Below are 14170 nucleotides of genomic sequence, written 5' to 3'. Positions count from 1 at the left end.
GGGTAGCTTCCCCGACCCCTTCCAGTAGCTTCTCACATCTGCCAACCAAGGAGCATTTATCAGAGGACATATCTGCAGCTTCTGGGACTGGACCACCCACAGCGACTTACTGAGCACATGGAAAGTCCTCACAGACCTCAGAACTTGGGTCACCATCTGACCCGGGGAGCCACTGATACTGCCGTGCTTGCAGACGGGAAGCTGGAACTCAGCCTTTGAATTACTCATATGACAAGAAAGAGCTGGAGGGAGCCAGTCCTGTGCACATAGCCCTGTGCCTTGCAGCGCCGAGCACTGCCCAGATAGCTGGGTGCTGCTCTCATGCAATGAAATCATAGCCTTCTCCAGGAGTGCATGGGGTCTCAGGACAACAGGGGCGTGCTATCCCACAGCAACCTGCTGTGAAGTTCCTAGCAATAGTATCAGGACACTGTTAATGGGGACCTTGGCATGGACCAGGCATTGCTTATGATAGTCCTTCTCTCTGGTGCCCTGGTGACTGATGTCACAGATTAGCCAGGGCCAGTGAGGTGGAAGCCCTGATGGAGAGTCACACGAATAGTCGGGGACAGGCCCGGCAGTCAACTGCTGGCTCCCACCACCTGGCTAGCGCCAGCTGTTTTGTTCACACAGCAAGACAGGGAGACAGACTCTGAGGAAAACATCCCCTGTTCTTAGCATGCAGCCCACAGAGGGACATCTATTAACCTGTCTCTGACAAACATTGTGTTCCCTTTCTCCTCTTCTTACCCCTCTATCTCCCTTCTTGCCTCCTGGTCCGTATTTCACACCACAGTGTTCTTTGACAAGACGGGGCAGAGCCTTAACCTTTCCTATACCCCCCTGCTGCCGATGCCAGGGGTAGCCCTCACACAGGTCAGTGAGTGCCTCACTACACAGTCCCCTGGACCACTGCTTGTGGTGGCACTGGGCACTTCCCTCCAATCACCACTTAGGACATTCGAGACCCCACCCCCACCCTGCACCTAGCACAGGCTGAGGGGACCTCACGATGCCCACTGCATGTTGTCCCCATGTGCTGCTAAGGCCACCTGTGTTCCTGTGTGGTCTGTTTCCCACCACCCTCACTAATGGGCTGCACTCTTCTGTTCCCTAGGCAACCACTCAGGTGTGGTCCTGAGCATCAATTCTCGTGAGATGCATAGCTACCTGGTGGGCTGATGGCACCAGCTGGCCAGGACACTCTCCTCCTGCTTCCTCCATAGAGGGCGCAGGACCACAAGTGCAGCTGGAATGATGTCCCCCCTCTGAGACCTGTGGAAAGGCTATCTCCTCTAGCTGTCCCCCACTCAGAGGACAGACACCTCTCCCTGTCAGCCCCAGCTGGCCCATGGGATCCTGGGGCAGCTGACTCATGACCCACTTGGACACAGGCCTGTGGTGCCACACGAAGTCCACACCCTTGACTCTGAGGCATCACAGTCCTTAGATCTGAACATTCTGCCCTGGCCACTCCAACTTGCCACTGCAGTCCAGGCCTGGCTTCTGCCTGGGGCTAGACTAGCTTGTTCCTGGGGTAAGCCTGCAGCCACTCCCAACTCAAGACTTGTAGATCTGCTCAGCCCCAGTACCACAGTCCCTGTCTGGGTAGAGGACCCCAGAGCCAGGAATTCTATAGGCCCGACCTACCCAGCATTACCTTCCAGGCAGCCACTCTCTCCACTGAAGTGTAAATACCTGCCCAGGTAGAGCTATGTGAGTTTGGGGCTCTTTCTTTTAGCTTTCTGTTTTCAGGGCCAGGCAATAGAAGCCATCTAAGTTCTGTCAGAATCCCATTCTCAGAAGCCCCCCCCCCCCCTTTTTTTTTTTCAGGATGCCCAGAGCTGGGCCTAGAAGAGCAAAGATCTCTCTGGTTTTCTGTCAGGGCTATGGCGTAGGGGGGCAAGAAAGGAAGGGACCCTTACATGCAGTTCCTGCTACAGCCAGCAGGATGCGCTCTTCCACAGCTTCTAGGTGGATGACTCTGCCTCTAGCCAGGTTTGGACTCTACAATAGAGTCTACAGGCCCCAGAAAGGAACATTAGCTGAATACATCAGGCTTTGAAGCCTCATGATTTGAGGGACCTATGTAGAACCAACCAGAAGAGGTGTGAGAGGGCAGAATTACCTGGTAAAATAAAGTAGAGGACCCAGAGACTGGTGACCTTTTCAGGGTCATAGAAAGAAAGCAGCAGAGGTGAGCCCCGCAGTCGCCTGTCGCTGTTCCACTGCCGAGTCAGGGACCCAGCACAGGTCGACACTGTGAGCTGGCACAATTCACCTTTTGCCTTGAAACCGAAGTTACTACTCCCTTCCCTTTCCCTGCTCCTCTTCCCTCCTCCCATCTCCAGACTCTTGCTGCCCTACCAGAGCCCAGGCCTGGGTGTCTACACACCCACTGCTGCTACTTGGTGCACCCACCAGTTCTCCCTGGGGTAGAAATGTGGCTTATATAGGAGGAGAGGGCTAGGACAGAGCCTCACGCAGGACGGCTCCAGCACTCAGTCTCTGTTAGGGCATGGGCTGGGTGTCCAGGCGCTTATATCACAGGACAGCACAGACCAAGGCAGCTGTGTGGGGGCACAAAACTGGTCTGTGGGCATGTCTCAACTGCACCCCAACATCTCTCACTTCCTGCCACTCTCTGGGGCTCAAGGGTCCCTCCAGAGGTGACTGCAGGCCGTCCTCCTTGTGAGGGGCTGCAAACGGGAACCTAGTGTCAGTGAAGGCCATGACACTCTAAGACTTTTGCCCTACACACCTTCTTGCTTTCTCAAAAGAAACCTAAGCAGGGACCTTTCCCCATTAGTGTCCCACACCACTGTTTCCCAGTGTCACACAGAAGGAGATGCTTACATACCACACAGTCCCCACCAGGTCCAAGGTTAGCACAGAACCCCTGGACACCGCCCTCTTTAGCTCACCAGTGCCTGGGGTACCAGCTGTAGGTCTTAGCCTTCTGTGAGCACTCTGTGTCGCTCTCAAGGACACTCCAGTAGGCTTTCCCTAGCGATTTGGATTTGATGTTACTATTTCTATTTAGAACGTTTGGAGTGCATAGACCCAAGAGCCTCCCCTGTCTCATCTCCAGAACGGCAGGCGGCTATGCAGGCACAGGGTTTCCCTGCTTTCCAGCTGAGGTGCCATGTATCGTACAGCCAGGGGTAAGAGCCCCATGCACAGCCCAGATGCTGCCAACTCAGGGGCTCACGCCACCCTCCACCAGACCCTGTGCATACCTGGCATGTGGGCATAGCAGAGGTGATGAATTCTTTGTTTTTCCTTTCTTTAAAAAAAAAAAAAACAATAAATCATTTGTGATGCTTTTAACAAAGAATAAGTCAGCACGGTCTGTCTGTGCCTTAGTGTGAAGATCTGCTTTATGTCTTAAGTGTACGCACACCTCACACCACACACATTAAAACACACACCCGACATATACCAAACAAATAGGCCCTGCCCTACCTTAGTGTTAAGATATCATTCATGCTTACCTGTGCATACACAAACCACACGTACCACGCCACACACACATCACCCCCTCACACACCTTATCACATACATGCCACCCCACATGCCACAACACAACACATACCAAACAAACACGCTCCACGTCTACCTTAGTGTGAAGGCGTGGTTAGCGCCTATCTGTACATACCCTGTACCACATGTAGCACAGTTCTCACTGTACATACCGTACCATACACCATGCACCAGGGATCGTGTCAGTCTGGGGGATTTCTGAGTTCATCCCCTGGCACAGAGAGCTGACACCTAGGAAAGACACAAGAGCATGCTGTGGAGAGAGGAACTATATTCCCTTGTGACTGTGGAGAGAGGAAATACATTCCCTTGTGAGGGGAAAGGGCTAAGGCTGGGAGTTCCTAAACAGACCCTGACTTGGGTGTTTTCTAGGGCCCCTCGGTACTCCTCTTTCCTTATTGGTCTTGTTCAGAAACCTGTCTCTCAGGCCTTCCCACTGTTTCTTCTCACAATGGATTCTGGGAGCAAGAAGCTGCCTTCCCAGACAGGCTGCCTGCTTTTGATTCACTTGTTTGTCTGTGTCCCTCTAGCTCCCTGTCATTCCTCACCTCTCAGAGATGCACATCAAATGTCATGGTCAGAGAGCAATGACTGCTCTGGTTGGTTCAGGAGGCAGCGCCTAGGGAGGTGTCAGCCCAAGAGAGAGAGGATTCCATGTCCTCCCTGAACAAGAGAACAGGTGACTGGCTCCCCGCAGATATGCCTCAATGTCCCCTGAGACCTAGCTGACCTTGAACAGAGGAGATGAGGGGGGACATTCCTCCTTTTAGTCCCTATGACCACAGCATTACTATAGGCTCCAAGGATGGTTATCGGTCACACCAGCCTATTGCTGTGAAATATTTGGATAAAACTTGAGCAAAACCCAAAATTTTAAATAAGCCTGGGTTAGACATCTGTTTTTGTTTTTTAAAGCCAGTCCTTGTAATTGTTATGGAATGTAGCCCAATAACTTGATTGATTTAAGCAGAGCCTTGAACCTCGTCATTTTACATACATTATATAACGTTCTCAGACCTTCATTGCTTGCTTGAGCCTTTCACCCTTTTTTCCTACTCTGGAAAAAAAAAAAAAAAAAAACCCAGCCATCTTTTGAAATGCAATGACATTAACAGATTAGCACTCAACAAGCCCATCTGTGACAATCTTCCATATTACATTACCAAAGTGAGAGTGGGTCATCAACAAGGAGAGACCTAAAGCCACCCTCGGTGGGGCAGAGGTTATCTAATTGGGAGGAAAAGTAATCATAGTCCCAAGGATCATCAGGATCCACAATACTAGTGGACATCTGAAAGGACATGCTTTACCACCAGGATAACAATATCCTCGAACCTCCACAGATGCCCTGGCTGTAGGGACCAGGCCAGGGACCAGCCAAGCACATGGTATCTGAGGTAAGAAAGCAGCATTGCAGTAGTGGAACTAGATACTGTACTCTGCTTAACCATAGGACCTAGACTCACTCCCAGATGCTCAGAGCTCAGCAGCTTGACTTGAGATCCCCAGAGCCCTAACTCCTTCTTGTTCTCTTGACACCCCCCCCAACACCCCTGCTGTGTCTGCACCCCTCTGCTGCCTCTGGAGGCTTTCCTGAAGGAAATGCAAATACTTAGGAAACACAGGGACTCTTCACCGCCTATCCGGCTTCACCCAGTAAGAAACTGGCTCATCTGCTTCTCAACCCATGGCAGGACTCGCTAACAGCTCTGGGGATTTCCTACCTGTGGTTGACATTTCCCACTGTTTTATCCTCTGCTTTATATCTAGACCAGGACTGTGTGCAGAAACATATCAGGTGTTCTTTTCTTTAGGCCCACGGGATGAAGAGCTGCTGTTGGTCTGTCTGTAGGCAAAGGGGGATATATCGGAACATCTCCCAGATCTTTGCCTCCCTCTCTGCAGCTGTGCTTTGGCTACTTTATTGGGTTCTTTTTCCTTCCACCTTTCTGTACCCCAATCCCTTCCAACCCCCCCCCAATATTAGGTAGGAGAAAAAGAAGGTTAGAGGGGGTGTTGATCTCTTCAGACTACTTCCTGCTGGTTAGGGGCATGGAGCTCTTTGGGGAAAGTTTGATTTAGTGTCAGGATATCTCCAACCAGCAACCCAGCAAACAACAAACAAACAGCAAACAGCGACAGCAGCAGGAAAAAACAGCAGCCAGCAACAGGGGCAACAGCTGGAGGAGCATCAGCAGCTTCACCTCTCTGGGTTCTCCATTTAAATGCCTTAGCTGGAAAAATCATGCCCCTGCCAGAGCATGAGACAAATCCTAGTCAACTGCTGTGGCCAGTCTCAAGCAGCCCCATGTCCCATACCTAGGATTAAAACAAAAACATATTCACATAACATTTTTATGTTTAAAAAAGAACCAAGATTTTCATTACACCTCTCCAGGATGTTCTCAGGAGATGTTACCAACATGGCCATGGGTACCTGTATTCTCTTCTTCCTTATTAATGGCCATGTTCAGACTGTTTGTCCTCATGGATGGGCCTCTTTAATAGCCTATGACCCTAAAGAGTTATTAATCTTATCTTGTCTGTATAAGAGCCTTTAAAATATTTTGGAGTGTTTAACCTCTTTCTCAAATTTATAATCTATGAGCAAGCATAATAAGCACTCACAGTGAATGATTTGCCCATAATCTAGGGAATATAAAATACTCCTTCTCCTCAGCCTGTTTATGTCATGGAAAATTTATGTCATGTTTATGCTAGGGAAAGTGAAAACCTAAGCATGTGCCCAGGGCACAATGGGGCAGAAACCAAAGCAAGTAGCAAGGAGGAGAGAATAGAGAAAAACAGACTTGGAGATGCTGGGCCCTCAGAGAGAGAAAGGCATTAAGACCAGCCCTTGACGTCAGCAGGCTGATCTGTCCTTGCCTCATCTCATACTATGCATCACACCACAGCCATCCTACATACACCCCATATACACAATAGCAAACACCACACACCAAAATACAATACAACACGCACACACACTGCAGTGCTCACACCATACACACTATACCAAACACCACACACCAGAATACAACACACACACACACACACACACTGCAATGCTCACACCATAATCACAACCTACATATCATACCAAACACCATACCAGAATACGATACAACACACACACACACACACACATACTGCAATACTCACACCATATCACAACATACACACTGTAACAAATATCACACATCAAAATACAACACACACATATACTGCAATACATCCACACCATCCCAAAACTTCCACATACCAAACAACAGGCATACCACATACACCACAAGGCACATATCACACTAGACATACACCACCACCCACACCACACCAAGCGCACTACACACCACACAACATCACACACACACACACACACACACACACACACACACACACACACACACCACAAATGGTTCAAAAATTTTGGCCCACCGCAATGTGTCCCCATAATGGGTACTTCATTAGAAATAAGATAGGTGGAGGCCTGGCACATGCTCAGGTGCACACACTACACCTGTCAGAGGCCAGAGAGATGGCTCAGTGGTTAAGAGCCCTGACTGTTCTTCCAGAGAACCTGAGTTCAATTCCCAGCGAACACTGCTCTCTGTCACATTCTCCACGCTGTAGACATTCCCTTTGGTACAGTACAGTAGGGTTTTTTTTTTTTCCAGATCAAAGTCTGTGTTTCTGTTTGAGCTGGATGGGAGCTGAGGGCTAAGCATCTAGCAGGTGACTTGACCAGCAGGGCCAGCAGGGCCTGTCAGGAAGGCTGCCAGACTATTTGAAAGCTTCTCAGATACCCAAGAAGTGCCTGGTCTTGGTCCCAGGGCCATTGTTTCTACAGCTTATGCTGTGTGGCCTCCAGAAGATGCCAGATCTAGGGGTGTGACTACAGGCATGCTTATGGACACCGCTTGTGAGGCGGGCGATACCAGCATCTGCTCCCAAGGGGACTGTAGGAAAGCCAGGCACAATGGTCCTTCTTCCAGAATGAGAGAACAGTGTCTCTAGACACCTGGGCTATGGTGCCTGGCTGTCACGGAAAACAGTCACCTGCACAGGACCAATCACTGTATGAGCAGGGCAGGTAGAAACATAACACACTAGTCGTGATCAGTATTCAAACCCACTGGACAACCTAGTCCAGTCTCTTGTCCCCAACCTTCCTCCTGGATATAAGAGATGAAGATATTATCACAGGTGACCATCTCCCAACAGCACACCCCTTCTCCACTTGGCCTCTCACAACCCTTCCAGCTCCCTCATGGCCACCCTTGCTCAGGCCCTTACACTTCTAACCTAGGTACCCAGGGCTCAGGTGCCCAAGGCCTCCTTCCTGTCTCTAACTGCACTCCTGGGTCTTGGACGGGCCACCATCAGTGAGTGCCTGGTGACTTGCTGAGAGACAGGATTCACAGGGAATGGAGATTCTGTGTAGGGGCATCTGTAGGCACTCAGTGAGGCATCACATGGCCGACTGTGCCAGCCAAGCCCCAAATGTGAGAGCTGGGAGGTGCTCCTCCCCTCTGAGAGGCACCTATGGTTCCTCTGCCTCATACCAGGATTATTAACCATGGAGGTAGCCCAGGGTGCAGGAACATCAGCCAAGCACGCTTGTGCTCAGTGAAACTTGGTGGTGATGTTCCCTGTCACAGTATGGGTGAGACTGTTTGTCATAGGCGTTCCAGGCCTAGCATGCTCAGACCCAGCATGCCCATGGCACTTGTCGCAATCCAGGACTTGCTGGCTCACCACTGGGTTAACAGCAGCACAGGCAGCCTGCAGCTGGTGTCACTATGGCCCACACATTCAGCCCTGATAATGACTTCCCCAGATTTTTGGCAGTGTTGAGCCCAGGAGGGAGTATCGAGTTGTGCCTGCCAGGAGGGCAATGATGAAGCAATGACAACCTAGCCATAATGACAGCTTCAGACTTGGCCGTGCATCAATTCCAGCACATGGTACATCTCACAGCCCCACAGGCCATTCTGGGCAGGAGCCCTGAAGCAGATGTTCAAGCCACTCCACAACGGAAGGGGGACCCTGAGCTGCAGTGCCAACCAGATCTGGGAATACTCGTGACCACCCATGACCACAGCAGGTGCCTGTTTGGCATGGTCACGGTAGGGACCAGCGTGAGAAACAAATCCTCACTTCATACTAAGAGCGCTGGAGACTCTGAGTTGTGAAAGTGATGCGGTTAATTTTATGACCTTGCAAAGTTGTGGGTCAGCCTAGAGAAAAAGGGAGGATGGCTAGTGCACAGATTTAATGCAAAAAAAAAAAAAAAAAAAAAAATGTGTTTTTTAGGTTTCTAATTACATTCCCCTGACCCCTGAGTTCTTCATTAGCTAAGTTCTTTAGGAAGGTACAATCTTCAATTATCTAACATAACCTCTACCCTAAATTCCTCATCCTCCTGACTCCCAAGATTCCCCTGTTTCTGCTCCATCACATAGATGTGACTGAGAACAGAGCAGCGGGGATGCTGGGACAAAAGCTCTGTGGAGTGCCGATGGGAAGATTTCTGTCCAGGGTGACATGCTTATAAAGGAAAAAGCTTTAAAAACTCGTGGTTTTTTAAACATAGAAAATATGGCTATAGCACTGTTGAGAAAACAAGTAAGTGAGCACCCTCAGGGGCCCTCTTGCCAGCTAAGAGCAACTCAAGAGCCACTGGTGGGGAGCAGGGAGCAGGGAGGGTTGTGGGAGCACCACGCTACTCTGTGAGCTATCTGCATGAGCATAAGAAGGAAGCCAAGGCACAAAAGGAAACATTTCCAGGGGCTCAGGGGAGAGAGGCCACCTTCAAGGCTCTGCCTTCAAGGCTCTGTGGCAACCTGCTGGGGCTTATTGGTTCCTCAGCCTCACAGGGTTATCATCTCAGCATGACAATGTCTCCTGCAGAGGTCTCTTAAGCAACTGAGGCCAGAGGAGGAGCCTTCAAGTCCCATTGTGGCCCCTGAACTGCAGGACCAGGTCTCATTTGCAACCACTGTGCACTCTGTAAACTCCCTGCAGGGACAGACTGCCATCTTGAGGCTGGTGCGTAGGTATATAGTGGGCATGGTAGGTCCCCTGCAGGGTGTGATCTGAACTTGGCCCAGAGACACTCTTAAGGCAAGCCAAAGGTTGGTAGCAAAGGGGATAGGAGCCTCGTCTATGTGCAGATTTGGGATGGTTTCCTGAGCTGAACTCTGTCAGCTACTCTGGTGGCTTCATGTGCCTTTAATCTTCCTTTTTGGGTTTTCCTGACACAGCACTGGGATTGGGCATATCTGTTTTACTAGCCACCCAAATTGCTCCTCAGAGACTCAACCAGCAGCATGTCTTGTGTGTAGTAGTCAGCATCACATCTGGCAGAATGCTGAGACAAATATCCCCTAGCGGCAGTAGAGCACAAGTCCTGGACTGGTTAGTTGGCACATGAACATTTACTTTGAATTTCTAGAGACAGGATGGTCCTGAAGAGAGGCCAGCCAAACTTCTAGAGGGGAGGCTGGCACCCCAGGAAAGAGGCAGCCAGCTCTGCTCTGCCTGGTACTTCTTGGGGAGGGTTTTGAAGGGTCCTTGTGGGGCACTCTCTGTGTTCCTGAACAGCTAAGACTCCCACCTCCAGCTCAGGAGGAATGCACGCTTGTCCCCTCACACTGAATCTTTATCCCAGCTGTGCCTCCCACCTGAGCTTTTGACTACCTGGTCCCTTCCCATGAGGAGAGAGCGGGTTTTTTTTTTAACAGCCTCATAAAATTGATGTCTCTGTCACACATATTTCCCAAGTTGAGTCACAGACATCAGATAATGGCCTCTCCTCCCCCACCCCACTTCCCATGGAGGCTCCTACTGTGCTTCTAATAGGCTTCATTCCATTGTGTTACAGACCATAACCCATAGCATGAGCCCCCTGGGGGTCTCTGTGGCCAAGTACTCGGTCATCCTCTCCCTGTTTAAATGACAGTGAAGAGACCCTTCATTGCCTGGCAGCTCACCAGGACTCCAAAACCAGACGCACCTCTTAAAACCGGCTCAGTGATATTTGACTCAGGGGCCAACTCTGGACAAGGGAGGGTGGGCTCTTCCTTCTCAGAGTTGGGCATGAATAGTTCCAGCCCTCCTCCCACCCCAAAACTGAATTACCCTGAAGAGTAAGCTCTGTATCCTCACAGATGCCCAGGAGCCTGGGGTCCCATCTCCACACCCAATTCAGTGCGACTCTCCCTCACCTGTGATAAATGGCTGGGCTTTACCCACGGCCCAACACCCAAGCCACGGGTGTTGAATGGGCCTCTGGGATCACCCATGTCTCTGAACACCCGCCACCACATCCCTCACCACAGTCCCCAGGTACAGTCCCAGTGACTCTTGACCCCTATGTCAGAATCAGATCCTGCCTGTGAGCATCATGGTACTTTCCCCTGGGCATCTCCACCATGGTGTCTGTCCTCCACCCCACCCCACCCCCCCAAGCAGGCAGGCCCTCCCTGGGCGGGCTCTCACATCTGCTCTGCTGCCTGTTCTACCAGCCAGCCATCAGCTGGCATGCACCCGTGGAAGCCCTGAGATGCCTTGAAGCTTCCTCTCTGCTTGACAGTATCCTCCACAGCCCACCCCAGTCCTCTTCTCACTGCCCGTCTCCTTGTCCCACGATCAGCTGCAAGCAGCCACCATCTCTATTGAATGCCACTGCCTAGCTCAAATAACCCCCACACCTCTCAAAACTCTACCAACGGCTTCAAAGCTAGTTGTCTCATCTAAGATACCCCAAACCTCCGTGCATCGCTCACTGGAAGAGTGCATCTGTGACCTGATGACTCCCTGAGAGCAGGCATCCAGGAGCTCCATTCTTTTTCCAGCACTTGGCACGGAGCCAGGAGGCAGTGACTGTGTCTACTGAGTTAAATACTCAGGCCTACAGAACAAAACCACTCAAAAAATTCCCCAAGACTCCTTGAAGGATTTTTCATGTAAGCGGTCCTCCCTGTGCACAGATGAAGTCCAGCCCTTCCCACCTGTCCAGTAAGTGGAAGTGATGACTCAGGCAACTATGGACGTCTTGGCCTGTACCGTGAGCCACTGTCAGGAGGACATGAGGCTGGGCTACACAGCACAGTTTTATTAATACACAAACAAGTTCCGCCAATGGGCGCCAGTCGATGGGTACACAGTTACAACAGTAGAAAAATCAGTTTGTAAAGCAGAAAAGTCAGGTGAAATGACTACAAAATGGGGGGAATGGGCTGAAAACTAAGATTTTTTTTTTCATTGCAAGTCTCTGCATAAAAATTTTTACTTTCTGAATTAAATACATTGAGCTGCACAATCAAAATATATTTACAGTCATTTCAAATGGGCTACTAACATAATTAAAAAAACATTTTTCTTTGCCTGTGTCTTTCCAAGATTATTTTAAATATGACTTTAGTTTCTTTAAAAAATACAATAAGGAAATAATTACATTCATAACGTGAAAACACTTTACAACTTAGAGCCACGAGCAATTCATTTGGAATATCTAAAGTGTAAAAATTGGTGTTGAAATGTAAAGTAAACCTTTGTTAGAAAATCAATTAAAACGTTATCATGTTAAAAACACCTTTGGTCCCTAAGAATTATGAACTGAAGACACCATTTTGAAAGGATAATCCAAACTGGTGTAGGGGAAGCCCAGGTTTCCAAAGACCACAGTGGTGTGTCCCTAGCTCCTGGCAAAAGGTGTCCCTCAAAACTGATGGGTGGGCTTTCCACGCCAGTGACACAGCCACACGCTGCTTCTGCCTCGTCCTGGGGCTGAGCTGTGTGCAGAAGGCACCAGGTGTTTCCTTGTTATTGTCAGTTTATTTCACAGTAGAAACCCAGCTCTCTGGTGTGGCTAGTGGTAAGTCAGTGGGAACAGGACCCAGACATTCAATTACTTCTTTAAAAACTATGTCAAGGATTTGAAATGCTTCTGGTTTAAAATGACTTTAGGAAAAAAAAAAAAAAGATGAAGAGAAAGACAAAAGTCAATCATTTTGATGTTGCCATATCCATAGATTGGACCTTGGGGGTGTCCTATCTGCTGGTGGTGTAAATGGGGGAGTCGCTTGGCTCAAGAACGCAGAGCTCGGGGTGAATGTCAACTACAGAAGAGTCTTGTCCCTTGTCTTTGGGAGGAGAAGCCAGGGACACCCCTGCTGCTGTTTGAATTCTAACTGGAGGAACGCAGTCTCCACACAGTGGAAGCTGTCCTTGATAGCCTCAGGCCATGGGACATTACTTTTCAAAGCAGATTTTCTAAAAGTGCCAATTCTCTGGCCCATCATTGTGGGCTTGGTGGCAAACAGCCAAAAGCGAATCGGGCAAATGGACAGATGAGGTGGACAGCTGGTGAGGCAGTATCAAGGCATGTGCAGGCAGGAGACAGGACACTGACATGCGAGGCAGGAAAGCAGCAAGCACTCTGGAAGATTCTGGGTGCAGTGGGTCCACACCCAGCTGGCAGGTCATTCTGGCACCTGGGAGGACCTGATTGACCCACTTCACCCCTGCAAGTCTACTGGGACATGAGATTGTGTGACGTGAGGGTCCACACTCATGCTCAAACCAGGGAGCACAGCAAGCTCCCCCACCTCCGCAAGGCAAGCATGATATTTGTATGTACAGGGTTAGTTAGTGAACCGACAGAAGAGTAGAAGGAATTGCGAAAGCTGATGACATCTTGCCAAAACGTAACAAAAGTAGACCCGGAGAAACACTGTGGTCTCAGACAAAGAGAGACCCTAAAAAGTGGGCACTTCTCATGGTCCAGAGGTCCCAAATGATAACAAAAAGGGGCTGGCTTGACCCTCTGCAAAACTGTGTCGTTGATGGCTGGGGTCATGCCTGTGGCTTTGGGAGGGCCATAGAATGAGAACACTGAGAATCCTGACAGGATATCTCATGGGTATCCAATATGTACATATATAAATTAAAACTATATTTATTGAACATATACAAATAAATAACTTATTTTGAAACAAATGCTTTAAACTAGCTTTCTGACCAAATCTAAAAACATTAGTGGGAGCACAGACCAGCAGAGCCCTGTGTCAGGAGCCTTGCCTTCCCTGGGACCTGCTTTACATGGCTCTGTGGAACGTATGGGATCTGTCACAGCTGAATAGATTACAAGCCTAGGTTTCTCAGCACGAAATATGAACACCGGGAGCTGGGAGCCTGCTGTGTCTTCACCAGGACAAACTTATCTGAGGCTTATTTGCCAGACACAATGCCTCACTAATATCCCTGCTCCATTACAGACGTCCCTCCATACTGGCCAGGACTGGCTGTTAAGTTGAACATTTTTCTCCTTGTTTTGGTAACAGTCAAAGCCTGGAACAGCTTTCCTGGCAAAGCAGGCTACCATCAGAGTGGCCAAAAGTGATGCTGAGACCAAAGGCAGCAAAAGTCTATGGCACGTTAAACTCTCTCCTTTTCCAAAGCACTAATGTCATGTGATATGAAATAGTCACAGCTCCCCGTGATGACCCAAGGGGCTCCCTCAATTTCTACTGGTGTGTGTGGAAGCTACATCCCTCTTCCTGGTCCTACACAGTTTTTTTGCAGAAACTAGCTCACACAGATGCTAGTGTGAAGAGGAAGGCAC

The 14170-nt window shown here is 49.6% G+C and overlaps 1 protein-coding gene across 1 annotated transcript in view; it reads left to right on the top strand.

The window, feature by feature from the left end:
• The window catches only part of Sorcs2 (sortilin related VPS10 domain containing receptor 2), a 344463-nt gene extending 342771 nt beyond the window's left edge, over window positions 1–1692 (top strand). The window contains exon 27 of the mRNA XM_051164704.1: window positions 1118–1692. Coding sequence (XP_051020661.1) covers window positions 1118–1182 — 65 coding nt within the window. The 3' untranslated portion in view covers window positions 1183–1692. The remainder of the gene's footprint in view (window positions 1–1117) is intronic.
• Window positions 1693–14170: the final 12478 nt, after the last annotated feature.

The sequence above is a fragment of the Acomys russatus genome, chromosome 22 (genome assembly GCF_903995435.1).
Source record: "Acomys russatus chromosome 22, mAcoRus1.1, whole genome shotgun sequence".
In the NCBI taxonomy this organism is placed as follows: domain Eukaryota; kingdom Metazoa; phylum Chordata; class Mammalia; order Rodentia; family Muridae; genus Acomys; species Acomys russatus.
This window is presented reverse-complemented; position numbering and strand designations above follow the sequence as displayed.